Source organism: Podarcis pityusensis (genome assembly GCF_964106645.2).
Source record: "Podarcis pityusensis genome assembly, chromosome: 8".
In the NCBI taxonomy this organism is placed as follows: domain Eukaryota; kingdom Metazoa; phylum Chordata; class Lepidosauria; order Squamata; family Lacertidae; genus Podarcis; species Podarcis pityusensis.
The window spans coordinates 27,179,333-27,202,208 of record NC_138033.1 but is presented as its reverse complement, the minus strand read 5'-3'; the positions used below and the strand labels follow the sequence as shown (position 1 = coordinate 27,202,208).

The following is a 22,876-nucleotide window of genomic DNA, read 5'->3' as shown; positions in this document are numbered from 1 at the left end:
AAACTCTGCTAGTAGCTAAGGCCACAAGCAAAAATATGTGTGGACTAAATGGAGACACACTTAGCGCCCCCCCCCCAAAGTGCTCATAGGTTTTCTGCTTCTCTGTAGTCAGTAAAGACAGAGGCTTCATTCTTTTCCCTCTTCAGGAATGCAGCTTGTGTTTGTGTGCAAGAATTAGACTTCTTTTGTTGGCCAGAGCATAGCTGCAGTGTGCAGAATTTGTTCGAGAATGCAGGGCAAGCTTTTGGCTTTGATTTTTTTAAAAAATTGCTTGAGGACTACTTTCTTTAAAATGAACTGAACCCCCACCTCCAAAACGCTGAGCAAGTACTTGTCAGATGGTGTTCCAGGAAATCCTGGCATTCCCCATAAGTCTGGAAGCTTCTCTGTCAGCAATAACATTCAGGAAAGCATGCATGATAGTTTACTTACACTTTACTGTATGTTATTTTCAATGTACATGCTGTATTCTAGGGTGCATTTGGCATGACAGAAGTGCTAAAGTGGAGGCCAACAGGCCTAGCAAGCTGAGAGTGTTCCTTGCAGGATCCCTTTCCAAGTTGCAAGGAGTCTTAGGCAAATAATGAAAGGTTGGTAAACAAAATAGGAACATAAGAGCAGCCCTGCTGGATCAGGCCAATGGGGCATTTCGTCCAGTAGCCTGCTCTTACTGTGGCTAAGGAGATGTCTATGGGATGCCTACAAGCAGGACCTGAGTACAACAGCCCTTCCTCTGCGTGTGATCCCCAGCAACTGGTCTCCAGAGGCATACTGCCTCAAACTGTGAAGGGAGAACATAGCTGTTGTGGCTTAGGGGCCATTGATAGTCTTGTTGTCCATAAAGTTGTCTAATCTTTTAAAGCCACCCCAGTTGGTGGCCATCACTAAATTGAAGCAAGTTTCCTGAAGGTAGAAATCTTGAAACCAGTTGCCTAACCTACTGACTTGGTTATGTCAGTTAGTGATGCTGCTGAGGTGCAGAATTGAGAGGTTCAGAAAGGAACTCTTGCAACCCCTGAGCCCCTGTTAAGCAGAATCCAGCCACCTGATACGAGTCTGACTCTTAATCGGTCAGCCCACATGATTACACACTGCTGTTGTTGCTGAAGTGGCAATGGGGAAGAATTATGATGAGCCCCCGGGAGACCAGTTAGTGATTAGAGCAGGGGTCAGCAAGGTTTACCTTGCCTGGGCCGGTTCACTCTAGTGGAGATCCCTCCGTGGGCTGGATCACATGCCTGCCTGTGATTTCCGGCATCTGCGCCTGCGCAGACGCGATTTCCAGCGTCTCTGCAGGTGTGATTTCCGGTGCTGAGGAAGTGAGTCGCTGTGCTGCGCCGGTTTAGCGCAGTGCGCGGGGACTCGCTGAGCGGGCGGCTCGGGGGCCAGTTAAATTACCCCTGTGGGCTGCTTGTGGCCCATGGGCCTTAGGTTGCCGACCCCTGGGTTAGAGGAACCATATCCTCAATGGTTCGTGATGGTTAATGGTTAAATGCTCAACCAGAGGTTGCTGGACTTCAGCTTCCATTTCTTCTCTCTTCACTATGCTGACTGGAGCTGATGGGAGTTGGAGTCCAGCAACAACTGGCAGACCACGGGCCCCCTACCTCTGCTGTAGACCCTAATGGAGGCTGTCCCACCATCAGTTTAAGATCACTAGGGATTATTGGTGGAGGGATGTAGCTGTAGGTTTGTGGAGAAGGAATTGCCCAACTTGGGTCTGAGGTTAAGCAAGTTAACTTTGCATCTGTTCTAGTGTGAACCTAGTGGAACTTGTCTATTACAAATGTATAACCTGTCCCATAGGCTGCCTTTTTATAACTCTGGTCAGCCTATTGTCTGGGCACTTGTCCAGTGAATCTTAAAAAAAAAAAAAAAAAAAAAAAAAAAAAAAAAAAAAAAACCGCCACCAAGTGACGCATGCTATAATGACTCTCAGCTTGAGCCACTCTCTCTTTACTAGCCTGGAAGAAATGGAAGTTCTTTTTACCAGGGTATTTATAGCAATGTTCCATAGGTCACTGTTGTTTGTTACTTTTTTTGGGCTTAACAGCCTCCACCCGAGACACACACAACTTGCTTTTGTCCTCTTTTGGCCATCTCTGTCTTATACTTCACTCTGAGTTGGGTAATAGCCCAGATGCTTAAGTATTTTATTAAGTCTCTTTAAGAACTGGCCTCTTGCTCCCAACTACTCCAGTCTATCTCGCTTGCCTCAGGTGAGAGCCAGTGTCATAAGAGACAGCGGATGTGTGAAATCCAGGTTCAAAACCCTACTTGCTTCATGGAGCTCCCTGTGTGGCTTTGAGCAAGTCAGTCAATACCTAGGCTGAATCTGTCTCACGGGGCTATTAGAAGACATTGGGGTAAATCCTGTATCCTTCTCTGAGCTTCTTGGAGGAAGGATGGGGTACAAGCTTGGGGCTTTGGTTGCATGTAAATCAGAGCAGGGTTTCCAGTATATAGAACAGTGTTCTTGTTGAGACAAGACAGGCACCCACAACCTGCACTTTGCAGAAACAATTGACGACATTTCTGTCCCAACCAGCTTTCCCAGCTGGATGAATATGTCTTTGCTGTGGGTGTCTGCTTTGTATTGTTTTTAGATTTAACTGGAGTTGTTTTTTGTATCTTAACTGCTTTAGCTGCTAATATTGAGTTATTTACATTGTATGTTGAGAGGTGTATGTGCAATGCCATAAATCAGGCATAGGCAAACTCAGCCCTCCAGATGTTTTGGGACTACAACTCCCATCATCCCTAGCTAACAGGACCAGTGGTCAGGGATTATGGGAATTGTAGTCTCAAGACATCTGGAGGGTTGTTTGCCTATGCCTGCCATAAATAAACGGTAACTGTGTAAATAGCTCACAAAAGTTGTAAACCTGCATATATTTGTTGTTGTTTTTTTACTCACCTGTTAATAGGCTGCATGCTATGCTGGTCACAGAGGAGGATTGGCTGCCTCTTCCATTTGGGGCCATCCCTGGAGAGTGTGTGTGTGTGTGTGTTTGTTTGAATAGGAGCTACTTCCCCAACCCTGTACCTAAGGCAATGGTGGGACCCACACACTGTGAGTTGCCCAACCTACCACCACCACCACCACTTGGGGACAGCCCTACCGACTAAAAGTGAAATGTAAGCTACTACCTCTGAGCAGACGAGTGAAAAATAAATAAAACAAAAATGACCTCCTAGCAAGCAGACTGATGGAGGGGATGGAGGGGTCCTGCTCCATCCCTAGCCAGCCTGCTGCATTTCTATGATGGTTTTGGCAGTAGAGGCCGTTTCTTCTTCTGCAGTTCTCACAGAAACCATCCCTCCTCCACTGCCAGCTTGCTCACTTCCCTACATAGAATTCAATGCAATCTCCCACAATGAATTTAAATTGTTGTTTTTTTTAAATAATTTTTATTAACCGACCAATCAAATCAAATCAAATCAAATCAAATCACATCACATAAATTCCAAGTTACAAAGCCGAATTTTATATTTTTTGTTGGGGGGGCCCATATTTCAAGTTCCAAAGGGGATTCCAATCATCTTCTTGCTGCTGCGTTAATATCCACAAATCTGTCCAAATAATGTTCATAATTCTATCCAGTCCTATCTTGCTGTTCTCACATCTCATCTTGTTCGTATATTTTTCTTTTTTTCTTTATGATCTCTTCTGATAATCTCCTTAAGCAGGTAAACACCAGTTATAATCCTGTGTGAATTTTCCGTTCGTCCAATCATCATGTCGAGATGGTATCCATATATCATCACTTTCATAAATAAAAGCACTCTTTCCATCATCAGTCTCGCTAATCTGTCTTTAGTCCCTCTGAGGAGGCTCACCCACGGTATGAAAACAAAACTATTCCTCCTCCCAGACATAAGCCTTTCGACAGAACTTGCCAAAATGGCGACGCTATTTTTTGCTGCGTCATTCCAAAGCTCTTATACTTTCCACGGTCTCCTTAAAACGTGCTTTGGTTAGAAAATTATCTCCACACAGTCTTAAATCCTCAGCTTAAGTCATTTAAACGGCATTTCTGACTTGGGGGGGGGGGGATTCTTGGTTAATCACATAGAGAAAAGAAAGTTTTTCCCCTCCCCCATCCAGTCCCGTTGCCGGACATACCGAGCCTTGCTGTGTCTTCTCATGATTTATTCCTGTTCCTCCGACCCGTCTTGTTTCTCAGAGATCTCTTCGGTTAGCAGTCTTTACTCCCCATTCTTCCTTGAAATATGTGCATTCGCTTCCTCCTAATTGTTTCTTTTGAAGTTGCTGCAGCTAGAGGCGCGAATCAGAGACAGCGTCCAGGAGCACCGAAGTCCGCACAAGGGCTTTCTGCCTCAAATTCGGGGGTGGTATAGGGCACAGCAGGCAAGGGCAGTCCCCCCCACACGCTTGGGGGGGGGCGGGAGGCTGTTTACTCCCATCACAGCCTCTTAGTTACCTCGTGTGGGTCGGAGAGATGTTATTGTCAGCCATCTTCCGATGCGCCCCTAGTGGCCCCCCATGAATTTAAATTGTTAAATACAAGGCTGGTATAGTGACAGTGGTATAGTGACAGGTTCCCTTCCCATGGATGCACAGAAGACAAGTTAGTAGTTACAGCATGGTAGTCGTGGCCCATACAGCTGCATCACTTGCAGCATGGGTGGGAACGCCTGTTAAATGGATGCGGTTTCAGCTGTGTGCCATAGGAAAGGCTTAAAGAGCACTCGCTTGTGGTGAGTAAGATTGGCCTCCAGGCAGGGGAGGTTTTTTTGTAAATGGGATGAGAGTTGGCTCTTTCAGGCTCTTGCACACCTATTATGTATACTAGTATCTGTTGGCAGGCAGACCGGTACAAACAATGTCTTTGAATTAGGTTGCCAGGCTAAGACATCATGCACACTTTTGAGTAATATGATTACTCGCATACACTTATTTCACATTCTCTCTCCTTTCCTTAAAAACGTCCTCTACCTCAGCCAGAACAGTAGTAGACTATCCCTAGAGATGCAAGGTATGGTTTTGCTATGCTTCTACATAACAAAGTTGGGAGCCACCCACACAGCCTGAACCTACGGTGTTAAACTGGGAGCTGACATTGACCATAATTCTCTGGTGCAGAGTGACTTTCTGTTGTTCTCTGGTTGACAGCCTAAATGCTTTGCATTGGAAAGCAGAGTGGAAAGACGCTTCAGTTTTATGCCAGGTGCCAGAAGGATTGGTTTGGAAAGAAGATGCTACAGATTCCTAATAATAATAATAATAATAATAATAATAATAATAATAATAATAATAATAATAATAAATAATAAATTTGACATCATTAGCACCAGATGTGTTTCGCTAAAAGCTCATTTAGACTGATGCAAACATGCAACATAAACAGGTGTGGCCAACAGGGAAGAAGGGGTAAAGGAAACTGTAAGGGAACTGACTAGCTGTTGAGGATGCTTAAGGGGGATTGTGACAGCAGTAGGTTTAATTTGCCTGTTTTTAGAGAGGGGGTGTAGTTTGCCAGAAGCCCCACCCCCTTTCAGAACTTGTTTTGACATTTGCTGAGGGTTTGGTCTTGCCTGCTCCCAGAACAGAATGCACCCTTCACACCTGAAAGGTATGATTTGCCACTATTTTTCCCATCTGAAAAGAACCTCCTCTAACCAATGGGAGAAACTGGAGGAGAGCCACTCCAGTAATTTTCTGTAATTATTGTGGGTGTACACAGCAGTGTTTTAATTGAAGCTTAAGCTACTTAAGGTATGAAACTGACTCACAAATCTCAGCAGCTTTTGGAGAAGGACAAATTAGGAACACTTTGAGTGTGTGCACACAGTTAAGGGCAGGTTTGTGGCAGCTGAATGTTCTGCTCTTATTCTCTGCCATGAAACAAAAATCTGGGAGAGGCTGAATTGGACTAGCCGCTAGATGGATTAGTGGTCTGACTCAGTGTAAGGCAGCTTCCTGTGTTCCTGAATTACTGAATAGTGGTTTTGGTGTAACATTGCACAAAATTCATCTACCAAGAAATGGCATGACTAGCGTGTAAAAGAAAGGCCTATTACTGCTAGGCAATACTTTTTAGGTAGGACCAACAAAATTGTCTCCCAAATACTGAGTAAGCTTTGGAGTTTTCCAAATTATTAACCAAACTAGCACTTGGGAGGTGGAGGTGGAGGATATGAAAACAAACCCTAACATGCAAAAAATTAGGCTGCTGGATGGAATCCCAAGATAACAGTTGTAGGATGGCTGAATTAGTCCAGTCTCTGATAATACTTATGTGTATCCGTTTATACATGGGATCCTGGGGTGAAGAAGCAGTGGCTGATCAGCACTTTTTGATAACTTAAATCTAGCTTTGGCATGGGACACCTTGTTTTATGGAGAGCCCTGTTTTCTCATTCTTTGAAAACTCTAAGCAGATGGGAATAATGGCAAGACATCAAGTTGTGGCTGTGCTTGCTTTCGAAGTTTCCCCTGTTCAGAGGAGAGGTCTGGTGGCTGCCTTGTGTTGATTCTTTTCCCCTTTTAGTTTTGCTTGTTAGTTTATACATCTGTTCAACTCCCCATGGCTTTTCAGGCCATTTGTTGTACCAAGCTTCTGCCTGTCCTGCTTGCTGCATGTCTGGTTCAGTGCTAAATTCTAAAACTGGTTTTGTGTGAAGATCTTGTGTGCTTCTGGCTTACTAAAATACTGAGTTAATACCCTGCAAAGTGCAGTGCTGAGGTCAGTTCATGATTGACTGAGCATCCCTCACCTAACCTCAAATGTGGGAAAGTCAGCTAAGCTGGACATGAAAGGCTGTACTTTGTCTTTTGCATCACTGAGTGATTGCCAGATTTTTACCACTGGAATGATGGTGGGGAGATGGTTCTCTTACGCCAAATCCATTCTGGTGGTTCACTTTACTGGTAGTGCTGTCTCTAGAGTTTCCCAGTGTATGTGGTACAGGTCAAATGGGCATTGTGTGTGTGCCTCAAATGGGCAATAATCTAGGGCAGTGCTAGACATTATTGTGGCAGGAAGCATCAGCTAAACTTTATTGTGGTGTTGGCACGAAGTGTGGAAGACATGTGTATATACATTAAGTGCCCAGCTATGTGCATGTGGAGAAATCCAGCTTAATTGGGGTCCCCCCGAAGGAATATATGTAGGGACTTAAAGATGTGTATATGCACAATTTACTTCTGCCCTTTGCATGTTTTGCAGCAGAAAGTACTGATGTAAGACTGATTCGCTTTGTGACAACCAGAATTATTTAGCGAAGGTGGAAAAGGCCACAGCAGTGCCAACAGCTTCCTCCAATGTCTGAGGTTTTGCCCCTGCCTCACAAAACTGGAAGCAGCCACCTGCTGCAGGATGTTGACTGAAAATCCTATTCAGGTGTACAGTATAGTCTGCCTGTTTGTTCCCAGTGGCTCAAGGCAGCTTACCCCTCTATACAGGCTCCCACTCTCTACTCCTGCTTTGATCTCCTTTTAAAGCCTTTGTACACCGCTGAAAATTGCAACCACAACATTAATGTTCCTTTCACTATGTCCACTAACAGCACCTTTCCTCCAATCACTCCCATACTCCCCCCTTTAAAAAGTCCAAACTTCTCAGTGTCTGTCTCATCTCACTGTCACTGAATTCCCCAGTGCACACAAACTTTCATAGTACTGTAGTTTGCCCCTTCATGTAATTCCTTTAAGTCTGTGTTGGGGAAAAGGAGGCCCAGCCTGCCCCAGAAGGAAGCAGGCTTGATGGCAGCTGAGTGTCTGCTTTGAGGAGCCTGGATTGCTTTCCCCCTGCAGGTCTAACTGCCACTACAGTCTCATGAAATAGGACTGTGCCAAACAAATCCACACTTGCCCTGGGTGGTGAAATTGTTTTGAGCTAGGAAGTGTTACTGTCGGTTGGAGGGAAGATTAATGGCTGGAGCATAGTAACTAAATATTTCCCCTAGAGGAGTAGCTCTAGTCCCAAATTTGATGTCATAACCTGCTCTTGCACATTTTGCTAAATGGCTTGTTTTGGCTTAGCAGACCAACCCCCACAATGGAGCTCCTCTCTCCGTGTTAGCCTGCTTGTGTGTGTATGTTGTACTTCCTGTGGAACAGAGATTAAGACAACAGAGCCTGTATCAGCAGAATGCAGTCTTCATGGCACCATACAGATGCGTTTAGGTGTAGGTGGGTGGAACCTCAAAAATCCAGTTAGCCAAAGCTGTGCCCCCGCCATGAGCCAGATAGGATGCATCACGTTAAATGTTACCTGCATGCATCTAAGAAATGTGCAATGCAAGGCGTAAAGTGAGCTTATGGGTGAATATGACACGTCCTATGGAAGTGCAAGCACAGAGAGCTGATCATAATTTTGCTGATTTTTCTCTTACGGGTTTATAAACGTTTCCCAGCTTGAATAATAAAGAAATTTCTAGCTTTCCAAATTAGTTTGAAGATTTTACTACGTAGTCCTTAAAAGTAAAATTGTGCAGCATATCTCTGGTTGGATATGTTGTGCTCTATCAAACCTGCTGGCAAAGTCCCTGGAGTTCTGGATTCCCGGCGGAGCCACCTTCTACCTCAGGGACACCTCCATGTCTTTAATTGTCCTAATTTATCTCAGGTTAAAAAGGGTTTCCCCAGAGTGCTTGGGCCATAACTGCCTTATGTCTAAAAGAGAAGGATAAGGCCATCAGTGGCCAGTAGCCAGTATGGCAGTGCTCTGCCTCATTGGCCGGAGGCAGTAATGCTTCTGAATGTCAGTGGCTTGAAGCCACAGGAGGGGAGAGTGCTGTTGTGCTCAGATCTTGCTTTTGTGTGCTTCCTATAGGTAGCTGGTTTGCAACTGTGAGAACAGGAAAGCTGTACTAGACGGCCCACTGGCCTGATTCAGCAGGCTCTTATGTTCTTGATAGCACTAACCATGACCCTGCCGGAATTGCTCAACATACTGAAAATTTTAATGTAGACAACTCTACTCTTGCAGGAAACCTGCAGACCTTCAGAACTTGGCACCGGGGACTCACCCGCCCTTCATAACATTTAACAATGAGGTGAAGACGGATGTGAACAAAATTGAAGAATTTCTCGAAGATGTCCTCTGCCCACCCAAGTAAGTGTCACTAATGAGGGGAGGTGTATTGCAGAAAGCTGTTTTGGTGGTGGTGGTCTTTGCCAATTCTCAGGATGGTACTGCTTAATCCTCTATATTGCTATGTACTCTTTATGCAAGTTAGTTGCAAGCTTACTTCATCAGCAATAAGAGATGGCAACTGTACATTATTACAGGCTTAGGGCCAAAAAGCTGTTCCTACCCTGTCGAAGCTATCTATGGTATCTTTGTGCAACAGAGGCGAAATGCATAGGATTTCACATTTCTGACCATGGGGTTTGCTTCAGCCAAGCAGGTCGTGCAGCCACACCAGTCAGCTTTTCCGTTGCCTTGACTCCCCCCTTTTCTTCCTTCCCATCAAACTTCTCACCAAACCCCTGGGCTATTGCACTCTTGGCATTGCTCTTTCCTGCCAGGGTGAGCAAGGATCAGATCCGAAAGTTAACTCTTGGTTAAGCATTTCTGTGACCTGAAAATTATTAAACGCAACAGATTGGCAAGCAGGTCTGAACAGAAAAGAGTCTTTGTGTCTTTATTCACTTGTAAAAGGAGAGACCAAAGGGGATTGATGATTACCAGCAATTGCCATCTTAAAACTCCACATGAAGTTGGAATTACTGATATTGCCGATGCTTGGGATAAAACCAAGTCTATCTTCTTAGTTTAAAGTCTTGTTTTCCACAATAATTTTCCTTAGAATTTACAAACTCCTTAAGAGTACGTAGGGGTGTTCTTGTTCTGTTTGAATTTCATAAGGTGAAATGCAGTAGTTTCCATACAGACTAGTAACCAATTCACTGTATTTTTCTTTTCCAACATGGCCCACAAATTTGCCTGCAACTGGTATCTTCTCTTTAATTCTGGAGAAATCCCCTGAGATTTCTGTCCTCATGCTGAACTTTGGACAGACTTTCAAGGCAATGAGATGCCTCTCTGCATGGTCTGAGTGATTTCCTCCCCACTTTTCATCCTTCTACTGCCTCATGGGAGGGAGGGAGGAGGGAGTCTCCCAGACCTTGTGTCTCTTAAGTGGCACAGTGCCAGTGACATCTTGCAGAGCTTTGAGGCTCTCCAGCACCTCTGTGGCTCAGCGCTTGCATAGCCTGATTGCTGGGAGAGAAGGGAAAGAATTTGCTCTCTCAGTCACACTGGGCATTAGAGTTGTTGGCACACCTTCAAAACTCACCACAAGCCCATGTGGCGATCACAAACGGTGACTGGTTGTGAGGGTCAGCTAAAATGAGTCAAGGTGGGTGTTCAGTGTCCTGGTTGATAGCTTTTTAGAAATCAGTCACTGTTTCACAACTAGCTTAAATCAGAATTTTAGTTGTACCCATATTTATTCCAAGGTGAGTTGAGCAAGGGGTTATCACTTTTTTTAGTGGAAGAAATACTGAAATTGTATCACTATGTGCATATTGGGACTTTCTGGAATATAACTTCATTGCTAAACATGTTTCTGAAGGCTTGTCAAAAATATGGACAGATCTGGTACTTAGACAAAATTCTAAACGGTTTGCTGCTCAAGTAGCAACGTATTTTTAAAAGTTGCATCCATTTAAATATTTCTCAGGGGAGGGCAGAGCTCCGTGTGCTAACTCTGCAAATCTGTGGAATTCATTACGAGGGTAAAGCAGCATTTCTAAGCCACCACACTTCTTGCGTAATGTAATTGGCCACTGCTTGCTTTGGCAAAATTTCAGATGGCCTCTGACACTGAATGAATGACTCCTGTGAGTTCAGGCAGATGGAACTCTCTCCCATGTGCTCTGGGAAGGGCACTGGAGCATTATGTTTGTTTCTTTCATGTGCTTAACACAGGAACAAGGTTGTAGTTATGCTGCCACTGTGCTCTTCCCAGCTTGCAGGAAGGATGAATTAAGTAGCTACAAAGGGATGATGCAAATAAATGCCATCAGTAATAAAACATTCTGGAAGGAAATATGCCCAACTTATATGGTACAATGCCATGTTGCAATTGAAATCACACTGTAAATTCATATATAAATATATATATGTATATATGTTTCTCTTCAGGTACACAAAGCTTTCACCAAAACACCCAGAATCAAACACTGCTGGAATGGACATCTTTGCTAAATTTTCTGCATTTATCAAGAATTCCAGGCCAGAAGCAAATGAAGGTAGGGAATCTATTTTTGAGTGTGTTGTGTGGCATTAGCTCTCTTTGCTATCCATCTCCCCCTTCAGTTTCTTAGCTTGCCCAAGTAGAGGTTTCTCCTAAACAGACTTCCTTAAGAGCTGATCTCATGTTTTGCAATACATTCAGCAAACGCTTGATTATCTTTCCTTAGAACTGCTTCTGCAGTAGCAGAGAAGTGGGGGAGCAGAAGGTGCTCAATCTTTTTCCTGTGCCTTCTGTGTTCCAAATTACCCATACTGCTCCCACCTCCACCCCCGTTGCCACCATAAGCTTTCAAATGCATGTTTACAACTCTGCAAAGGAAAAAGTGACTGGTAGCAGAGAACGTGCAGTAATCAGACAGAGTTTAACCCCCTGGCACATGTCCACTTCAAATTGTCTTTTTCTGAACTAGCATTTCAGCAAAATAAAAAAAAATGGAGTAGGGGACAGTGTCGTTGGTGTTTTGGTGCATGCATTTGAATAGAAGGTTTAGTGAGGCTTTTAAAGGCTTCTGGACCAGGCATGGGAAGTCTGGTCCCCCCCAGATATTATTGAACTCAAATTCCCCTCAGCCCCAGCCGGCATAACCAACATCTAGAGAGCCATAGGCTTTCCTGCCCTATTCTAGACCTCAAGGGGCTGAAGTGGGCGATTCCACTTCATTAATGGCAACGGGACCAACATCTGTATGGCTGCCCTGCCGAGACTGTGTTCAAGAGCATTGTTTATGACTTCTGAGTAGCAGGTGAGTTCTAGAGCAAGGCCAGAACCCTTCTGCCCTCATGTTTGGAAGTAAACAAGGTATGGCTCATGCAGCCTATCTCAGCTCTAATTTCCTAAGTCTGGCCAGTGCTGGAGTCTGAGGCATCAAGTAAAAGCTGGCCCTCTTGCCTGGTGGGATGAGACCTCTGTGAATGTACTTTTGTAGCCAGAGACAAAGGGAAGCATATATCATCTCATGGAGGCAGATTTTGGGTGCCATTGGAGGCTGCTGAATGGTAAACTTCATTTGATTCAAACATGGGGCACCACCCCAAAAAACAATAGTCAGGTGCAAGCCCTATTGAAATGAATGAAGTTCTATAGGACCCTGTGAAATGTTGAGCTTTGTGGTTTTTGTACATGGCCCTTTTCTCAGATAGTCAGTAAAACTGACACACCTAGTTTGTGTAGTCATGAGCAGCCAGTTGCTTCTTATTTTAAAGGCTAAGGCTTGTAGCCAATGTTAGTCCTACTCAGAGTAGACCCACTGAAGGACATTAATTTCAATGAGTTTCCTCAGCCCTAATTTTTATCCTTGAAATGGGCAAATACACTTCCTTTGTCATTATGCCTAAGGATTGTCCTTCCATAGCTTCTGTCTTTCACTCATCTGGAAAATACATTATGGTCCTTGGAACTGACTCCCACCTTTTGAGCAAAGGCCCAGCTGTTTCCTCTCTCCATCCCTTGATTTGAAGTTCCGGGCTTTTCACATTTAAAAGATGTGCCAGCTGTGTGCATGTGCCTCATGAGATTTTTGTAAGTTCTGCTGACAACAATGGCCCATTAAAGTTAATCATAAAATTGCCAAAGCTGCTAAAAAGCATTGGAGTCATTGTTTGCGCAACCACCTTGCTTATGCTTAACAGCCCTGTTGCATTCTGAGAGCAACTGTGTATCCTCAAGATAGTCATTCACATCTACTTGTATTCAACAGCACATGCTCATCAAAAGCTAGCAACTTACGTTGCATGGAATTGGAGTTGTTGCCTCTCCGACTTCTGTTTGAATTTTGCACCATAAGTGCCTCTGGCCAGCTCTTGATAGCTATAAATTGGGCTCATGCTGGAACTGCTGTCCAAGGATTATTATTTGGCTAGGGGTGTGGAGAGGAAACCCGCATTATAGTGAAATTGTACAGACACGAAGCATGGAACTGCTTCTGAGTGAGTATCAAAGAAGCCAATTCCATAGAATCTGCTACTGCATAACTAAGTTCCTGTGTTTGCAATATTTTGTGTAGGTTAAAAGTTGCACATCCCACGAAGTGTGTCTGAAAAGAGAGGAAGCAGGTCATCTTTTTTCCAGCCCTTTGGCTTACCTTGATCATGAATTTAAAAAAGTTGGCTAGATTATAATTTGATAAGTCATCTAGAACATGTGCACATCCATTTGCAGTATTGGTTCAGACAGTTAATGTCTTGTTGCACCTTTTTAAAGACAAGTGGATTTATAGTGATACAACCTTAAGTGTACTTGAGTCCCTTTGATCAGATGCACAAAAGGAATGTTCAGTTTGCCTGTAAGCAAATATGCACAGATACAGAAGGAAATACTGAAATACGAGCTCAGTAGGCTGTAAAATGTGTTCATATGTGCACCCGCTTGCTTAGTCTTATGTATTCATGTGCATCTGTTCCTGCTGCTCTATTTTTTCATGGCCATGTGCCCCCACTGTCCACAGCTTTATACGTAGGTGTATTTGTCAATTGAAGATAACATCTCTTGCATTGGATGAAGTGGACACTGGTCGACAAAAGCTCATGCCAAAACAAGTTTCTTTAATGTGCCACAATCTGTAGTAGACCAATCCTCTAATAGTAAAGAGAGAGGTGAGCAATGGAATCTGAAAGACACTAAGCAGTAGCCATGTGTAGGAGGTGGGCAAGGCACTAGACTAGAAAAGCTGAGGTTCTTAGGGATGCTATGATCTACACCAGGAAGCAGATTTTGAAAAAAAATGTAGCTATGATGAATACCCCCAGCCAGCTTTTTCCAAGGGCCAGCTTTCCATCATTTAGGAAATCTTTCCTCTATCCTGCCAAATCTACTTTCCTTTAACTCAGGGGTGGCGAACATACACTCTTCATGATGCTGGACTCCAGCTCCCATCAACCCCTGCCCACATATCCAGTGGCTGGGGATGAAGGGAGCTGGAGTCCAACACCATCTGAAGGGATCCAGGTTTCCCGTCCCTAGTTTAGTCTAAATCTGTCCTTTGTGACTCTTGTGAAAATCTGCAATTTTTCTAGCTTCAGCTCCCCACCAATAATTAGTGAGTTGGCTGGAAAATTCTATACTCATAATTTTTATTGCCTGGTGTACCTACCATTGGCATTTTCTCTGAAAGCTCTGCCAATTTTTTCCTCTTGTATCAAACAGTGTGCTACCCTTGGTGGTCTAAAAATGGCACTTAAACTGAATCCACAGACCTATAGACCTTGGATTATGTTTCCTGCTAGTAAATGAGAAATCTGTGGTTGCTAGGCGACCTTTTGCCACAGGGACCTCATACAGCAGCTCATTGTAAGGAAACAATATTGACAGCAGTATCTTTTCCATGGTGCATTTTTTTGGTGGCTTTTGTACTTGGTTACAGTTTCTGCTCACTTTCTATCTGCTTTTTTCCTTTGTGGCCTGTAAAATACTGTGCTTAGGGATGGATTGGCCATGTAAGTTATTGCTTAAGTCATTTGCAAGGCTGAGCTACTGATGAGGATTGTCTCAGGCTCACCTTTAACCCTGAATATATCAAATAGTCCCAGCTCATGTATGCCCTGTGCTGGAGATCAGCATTCTACAGTTTAGCTATCTGTATTTTGTGATCTGTGGAAATCATGTGGAAATGCGTGTTTTATTCTGCATAATTCCGCTTCTGTAGTCATGGGGGAGGAGCTGTATAGGGCACTGAAGTCCCACCCACTGGCAATCCTTCTCAAGTCTTCACAACCACAAGTTTATTTTTCATTAGAGATTGTTTTTAAAATTTTGCAGCAAGTATCTCATTCTGTGGCTTTTCTGGACTTGCATGGAATTGCAGCGTACACATAGCCATGATTACTGAAAATAAATCCTGATGGCATTGAGCTTTGGGAAACAGATATAGCTAGACATTAGTTGGAAGGCAAGATGAAGGCACCGGTACAAGTAGGTTAATTTCCAGAATTCTGTGGAGTAGTCTTTGGGTACGGCAACCCTCTACTGACTCTCTACTTCACTTGGTTTCAGATGAATTTGCTTTGACTATAAGCTGGCCTGTTTCTTCACTGTTCTGCCAAGTAGTGTCCAATGCCATTGCATGCCCAATGGCTGCTTCTCTTCTGAATTGGAGCAGGTGGGGGGAGTATTGCACACACCCAGAGGAGTTTTGCACCAAATGCTCCAAGGATTCTCCTACTCATCGAAGATATTGGGGGGGGGGGGGGGAGGAAAGGCTACTCCTGTGGAGCTTCTGGGAGGGAGCCATTGTCTTGAAGTCAAACTTACATCAGCATTGGCTCAAAACTGGAAACAACACTGTTGTGACTAACACAGAATGCGTGCAGTAGATGGGAGAATTCCAAAGCAGACAATCCCACAGAATGGCTCATAGTTCTCATTCCAGGCTAAGGGCAATGCTTCTCTCTGAATTGCCATGCAAGATGTACAGAGGTTAGTTGGAATTCATCTCACTGCTGCCAGAGCAACTTTACTCGATGGCACATTGCTCCCACTATGAAATCCGATCTGGGGTTTGCTTTTTCTACATCTTGCAGACCTTCCTGGGTTCAGTGGAGGCAGAGCTTTAAGGGTGTAAAATCTTGTTTGCCCTAGCCTGTAGAAGCAACAAAGCCTTCATTACTTTGATTCATTAGTACTTGTAGACGCGGGGTTTCTTTTGACATTCTAAAGTTTAGAAGTCATTGCTTGGATTGTCTTAGAGAAGGAGCATTGCTGATAGCCTCTTTTTGCAGGGTTATGTAAATACTTCTCCAACCCTACATTCTTTTTATGGCCTTTCAAACAGGTGGGGCAAAGCTCTCTTTCCTGTAAGGAGAGAAATGTTGGTGAAGACTGCCCTCTGCTGTTACTTCAAGAACTAATATGCAACAGTAACGGAGCTTAATGTTGATGTTAGCCACTCTGAGCCCGGCTTGGGTGGCGGAGGGCGGGATATAAATAAAATTTATTATTATTATTATTATTATTATTATTGAGCAGAAATTGAGTGCTTCATCAGGGCTGAAAGGGCCACATTCTAAACGGCACCCCAAGTGAACAGATTCTCCATTTTTTGCTTGGTGGGTGATTCATAGATCGCTTGGCGCTGTTTCCATTGGGGGTTAGGTACGTAGGTTTCAACTGTGATTGATTTATCCAGCACCATTGGCTTTCCTTCTTCCTTTTTCACTGGCTAACTCTTCCAGCCTTGGAGAGAGGCCTTCTGAAAACTCTGCAGAAGTTGGATGAGTACCTGAATACACCTCTCCCTGATGAGATTGATGAGAACAGCATGGAGGATATTGCAGCTTCCACCCGCAAGTTTCTGGATGGTGATGAGATGACGCTAGCAGACTGCAACTTGTTGCCCAAACTACATATTGTCAAGGTGGGTGGAACTACCTTGAGGGCTAGTTTACATGTGCACACATTTGACGCTTGGCTCAACTGAACGAGATAATTTCCTGTAGTGGCAAATGGGCTTTGGGAAATTCTATTGGGTGCCTGCACACCTACAAGCTGCCACTGATGCTAAGCTTCCTATTCATTTTACAGGGAAGGGGCCATACCCAAGTTGCATGCAGAAGGTTGCAGGTTCAATCCCTGTCTTACACTGTGTCAAATAATTGGCCCATCTATCTCAATATTGCCCACACTGATTGGCAGCTGCTGTCCAGGATTTCAGTCTCTCCCAGCATTACATGGAAATGTTTAGGATTGAATCTGGGATCTACCACTCTACCTCTGCTTTTACCACTGAGCTCCACCCCTTCCCCTGTATTAGGCAAGATGGACAAGTAATCTGACTTGGTATTAAGCAGCTTCCCCTCTCATTCTTATATGCAGACAAGTCCGATGCTATTTTGTGGTTCTGGTTGCGGTCTCAAAGCACAAAAATTATGGGCTGGTCCCATCTCTCTTTGGATATTGTAAAACAGCTGTTCTTCCCTTTCCTTTGCTCCTAGGTTGTGGCCAAAAAGTATCGCAACTTCGATATTCCCAAGACAATGACTGGGATTTGGAGATACCTGACAAATGCCTATGGTCGTGATGAATTCACCAACACTTGTCCTGGAGACAAAGAGATTGAATTCGCCTACAGCGATGTAGCTAAGAGACTTACTAAATAAGCAGTGTTTCGCACACATTTCATAACGAAACGCTTCTTTTAACAGACTGCTCCCCTTTTGTCTTTTTAAGATAGTGATTTACTTTGCATGTACTTGCAGTTATTCAGTGTTACATTGGGTAGACCAGGTATTTTTTCTCTCTCAAAAAATGCAAACCAATGTTATGCCGTTTGCTTGCTTTGTATCCTATAATAAGCAAGCTGAGCACAGCAGTTAATGTTGCAGTGAAGCAATTCTGGAACCTGGCCCAGAACTGCTGAGTGGGACCCCTACTTTTACTACCTGGGCCTGCAGATCCTGGGTCTCAATTAGGTAGGACAGCCATCTTACATAGTCCAAGGAACCGAGTGGTAAAGCTTTTCCTGGATTGAGCATTTCAGGTAGTGGGAGTGGAGTGCAAGTTTGAACACTTTCCCTATATTAGAAGGCACCTTCTCTCTCTTGTCTGCACACACTTGGCTTGTTGGGGAGATGGCTTCAGCATGCTCTTCTCCGATAGAATATTTTAATGCGCAGAATTTTATTCATTGCAGAGCAAATACAGCCTCCGCAGCTCCAAACTTAGGTGATTCAGCCTAAGAAAAGGTTGTTGTTTTTTTTACCACTTGCTTCTTCTGATTATATAAAGTGGCCTTTAAATCTCAAATTGCATCTTGGGATTTTCAGATTTGTTTAGGAAGCACTTCTTGGTGTGATTTAAGGATTATTTATGTATTTTCGAGATGCTGTTGCATACCAGAGCTCTCCTGAAACACTGTACCTGCTGGTCTGTCTGAACAGTGCACCAAAGTCTCTTACTGCCTCACCGAAAAGAGCTACATGCAAAACCTTTGGGCAAGCATGCCTGCTCATGAGGAAAAAGGGCACATTTCAACAAGTTCAAATGCCACAAGCTGTGACCCATAGACACCAGGAACCCAATAAACTGTGTTCTTGGAGGTGACAAGGGTTCACGGCATATGCTTGCATTGGGGGGTGGAGGGGGAGTACATAAGTCTCCAACTGATTGGATCAAAAAGCAAGACATCTTTATTGGATGAAGCACAATAATCCAAGGCCATAATAGCAAGTTGCTTTTTTTTTTAAGGCACTAGGAGGCTTGTCAATATGTGGGATTTATTTCTTAAGTAACATCATTCCAAACCTGAGCTGTCAAACAGCCTAAATATGCCAGATGTTTCTACTCAACATGTAACTACTCTTTTACGTTGCTAGCAAGAAATGCTGTGGTTGGGTGCTTTCTTCTCACTGTGCTAATGTCAGATTCCTGCAAGTAACTATTTTTTATTTTTAAATATGTGCAAGTGGCCTTTAGATACCAACTGTTTTGCCTTACGTGCATAATTCCATATTGATGATTTTCTCCTTGGTCGTTTGTAAGTGTGGAATGTGGAGTTCTCAGTCCCTCTTTCAACTGTTTCTCCCTTCAATAAGTCACATCTGACTGCTGCATATGTACCTGATCTATATTTTTTCACATCACAATCATTAACACATTACAAGGTCCAAGTTGTGTATTTCTAGAACAGCACCAAGGAATAGCACTGTAAAAACAAAAATGGTTTGCGTTTCTGACTTGGGTTTTCTTTAATAAAAGGAAAGGCAAGGATTTGAGGCATGGAGCAAACTTTCTATTTATTTTAAATGCCATCAAAGACTACTCCAGCCAATCAACACTAGCCTTCTTGCCAGCGTACCTTTTGTAACTTTTACACTGGAGTGTACATTTTTAAAGCACATGTAAGGGCTCCTGTTAACAGACTTTCTCTCAGCCCAACTCTGTACACACTTGCTCAGAAGCGAGTTGCCCTGAGTTTGGCGTGGTTTATTCCCAAGTACATGTGTGTAGAATTGCAGCCTGGCTTACTCAGCATAAGTGAGAGCATGGAAGAGGATTAGGGAACCTTTTTTTTGTACAAGATTTCATTTCGGTGAGGGACTTGGTGTTAAGAGCCTTAGGTTTGTGGTTTTTTCTTCTTTTAAATCTAAGAATCATATTTACATTGTGATCTGATCCAATAAGTAGATACATGATTTCAATAATAGCTTTGTATTTGTCATACATGCCTTTGTGGTGCCTTCTTTCTTTTTGCCAGTATTCACAAAAGCCAGTCTTAGGCTTAAGGGTGGCCCCAAAGCATCCTGCAGCTTTGACACAAAACACTAGAAGGTAGAACCTTTTCTAGCATGTTTGTACCTCTTAGTTTAATTTCACTGGCCTGAAATCTGCTCCAGATTCTTCTTCTTGCTGATTTTGCCTTTAAGTCAGTTGACCAGCTTGGTGTACACATTTGGGGGGTAAGGTACCCAAAGGGTAGAATTGTTTTGTACAGCATGGTGGATCTTATGCACAGGGTGGTTGTCCTGCTAATGCCCACACTTGTTTGCCTTCCAGTTGTCATTTTGCCTGGCAAATTTAAAGTTTCAGATTAGAAGGTAGGATGACCAGTGTGACCAGATGGGATTCGAGGAAAAAGATGGTCAGATGTGGGCCATTAGCTCAAATTCTTGCCAAGTCACTGTCCACATAACCACCTCTTATGTAACTGCTATTTCCCCATCTGGTTACTGGATCCATTTAGCCTGGAACTGGTGCTTGGTGGATTGTGTTTATTTGAAAGCGTACCTTTAATGAGTCATGAAATAACTCTGCACCTCCCAACAGTATCAGTCAAAAGGGAGGAAGCAGCCTGCCAATTTATTTTAAATTACACCGCAGCACAGGACAACCTTTATCATTTGATGCTGATTATGCCTTAGTACTGTTTGACGAAACCTTTCCGGTTTGAAATGTAGGCAGCAGTTGAATCTTATGCTCTTGATTCTATTAAGTTGGAACAGAGAAGTCATTTGGAAGTACAGTATATTTTACAGAGAAGCATTATCTCTTCCTCAGTAATATTGATGTGCATAAATGTTCTTTCGTGTGACCAGTTATCCATTTGGTGTGTAGTAGAGGCAGTTTCTCCGACAAGATAAGCTGCATAATTTGTGGTTGCAAGTGATCAACCATTTGGTTAACTTTAGCAGCCCACATGGGTGAAAGCATTCAGTTTTCCTCTTGAATGAATAAAGAGGTCGGCGTGTGTTTGTGGATGGGGGGCTTCTGTCATCAAATGGGAAATTTTTTTATAGTTACGTTTTTGCAACAGAAATGTGAAAGGAATTCCCATTAGCTAACCTTTGTTTAGCCTATGAAATTGGTAGCATTCATATACAGATTAACTTTCTGGAAGACAGAGAAAACCCCAAGTTTGACTTAACATTTATTCTTCCAAGGTTGGAGAGGAGGGAGTGCGGAAAGACATGTGTTGTACCTACTGTATTTATAGTTTGGGAACTTGCCTAACCTGCACAAAACTGAAGAGTTAATGTTCTTGCCACTTGCCAGTTTCTTACAAAATCGATATTTTTTATGTACATATGCATTCTTAACAGAATTTCAGACATTCTGCTTCTAGCCATCCAAAATAGCAAATGTAGGTCTAATTCTCACAGACATTCCCCAAACCCACCATCCTCAGACTTCTGAGCATGGGATGAGAGTTGCCTGAGAACCAGAAGTGTGAGCAAGAGCAGCTCCTTGTAGCAATTCCTTAAATGTTCCTCCTGTATTAATGCGACTTCCAAAATGTCTTTCCACTCCTATAGCCAAAGATGTTTTAAATTCCCATTCTAGTTGTCAGTCTAGGAGCATTTGAGGAATCACTCCTTTGCCTAAACCTGGGCGGTGGAGGGTGGAATCTGTGGCCCTCTTGATGCTGCTTGATTCCCAGCTCCCAGTAGCCCCGGCGGGCACGGTCAAAGGTCAGAATTATGGGAGTTGCAGTCCAGCAACAAGGCCACAGCTTGTCTCACTTTTGCCCTAAAAATAGGCAGGAGTGTTAATATTTAGAATGATTGAAGTCATCTCAGAACTGGTATGCCTGGGGAAATTCTGTGCATGTATTATTGTTAGCCACAGGATAGTTGTGCCATTGAAAGAGCCTGCTGCCTTGGACCACTCTGAGAGGCAGCTCCTGCTGAAGGGGAACATCCCAATTGGCTGCATCTAATGTTACTCTGAGTGCAGATTACTGCTTGGATTCTGCTTCACAAGTAACAAGAAGGGTTGAGGTGGCCCTGAAGTCCTTTCTGCAAACATAATTCAGGAGGAAAAGTCTTTGCCCTCATCCTATGCCCTTTGATGTCATGACACTATGGATTCCAATGTTTTGGATGATGCATTGTCCACATGCTCTCTGTTGGGTCATATTTATATAAGATAATTGGCCATTCTGCTTATTTTGTTTATAGTGAAATAGAATTTATTTTGAAAAGAAAAGCTGTGGGTTATAGCCAGTGTTAGTCATGCTCCATCAGAGTAGACCCATTGAAATGAATGGGCATGATTAATTTGGGCTCACTCATTTCAGTGGGCCTACTCTGAGTAGCACTTGTAGTGACTACAACCCAGAGAATTAAAATTGCATGACTTATATATCAAGGGATGCCTTTTTAACAAGGTCACTTTTGCTCAGCAGGCAGAACTTTGAGGAACAAAGAGAACAGGTGGAACACTTCTCTCAAAAGTGTGCAGAGTGTTTGTGAAATCATTACACTTGTCTGACTCGCACACAAACCAGTGTGCCACATTCTGGGCATGGAGGGGTTGGAAAGCAAACCCCAGGTTCCCCACCTATGTCAAGTCCTTCCTGTGGGACTCCAGCTCTCATGAGCCCCAGCCAGCACAGCTGAAGATCAGGCCTCTGTAACAAAAGTATTTTCTGTGGACTCAGCTCAACATGCATTTGTGCACAAATTGGTTCTGTTTATGTTATCAGCCTCTAAAGGTCGTGGGCCACAGAAAATGGTCTAGCCTATCTTACTATGCTAGAGCTATGTGCAAATATTAACAGTGACAAAGAGCAACCAGCTTAGAAATCTGGCCATTCTAGGGCCTACCAGTGTCTAAATGTAACACACAAAGGTGTTCTAATTCATACTAAAAGTGTTATGTATAGTGGGGGGCTACACATGAGAGCTGAGGTCTGGCTTCATTCCCTAGTGCTTGAAGCATGTATATTCTTTGGCGGGGGGGGGGGGGTTGTGGAACCTTGGTTATCACTCACCTGCCTACCTGCCTTTCTATGAAATGTTGCTTTAAGAGGCAATGCTAAATCAACTCTTCATGCTAAAAATGAATAACTGTCCCCTCCCAGCTCTGACTAACAGTAGATGTTTTATCCCATGTTGAAACCACAATTGCTTAGATACAGTCAAGTTCCTTCTTATCCTTTTGAACATACCTGAAAAGGTTGTTCTGAGCAAACCGTGTTTTAAAAATATATATATCATCCTGTTTTATCTTCTCAACTGTTGCATCTGGGTGGGCGGGGGCACAGATTCCCAGAATGGGCAGGGCATTGATTTGGCGTTTGTACAGAGATACCTGGAATCTCTTATGATATATTGTAATATGCTTCTCTTTTCACTTTTCTGGAATATCTTTTACAGGTATACTGGCAAACTGCTGGCAGCTGTTTTAAAAAATAAAATTTATATTTTTCACTTAA

At 43.4% G+C, this 22,876-nt stretch overlaps 1 protein-coding gene across 1 annotated transcript in view; it reads left to right on the top strand.

Moving 5' to 3' along the window:
• Window positions 1-22,876, top strand: part of CLIC4 (chloride intracellular channel 4) — a 48,470-nt gene extending 25,594 nt beyond the window's left edge. The window contains exons 3-6 of the mRNA XM_081016840.1: window positions 8,958-9,083; window positions 11,121-11,227; window positions 16,398-16,579; window positions 17,157-22,876. Coding sequence (XP_080872966.1) covers window positions 8,958-9,083; window positions 11,121-11,227; window positions 16,398-16,579; window positions 17,157-17,321 — 580 coding nt within the window. The 3' untranslated portion in view covers window positions 17,322-22,876. The remainder of the gene's footprint in view (window positions 1-8,957; window positions 9,084-11,120; window positions 11,228-16,397; window positions 16,580-17,156) is intronic.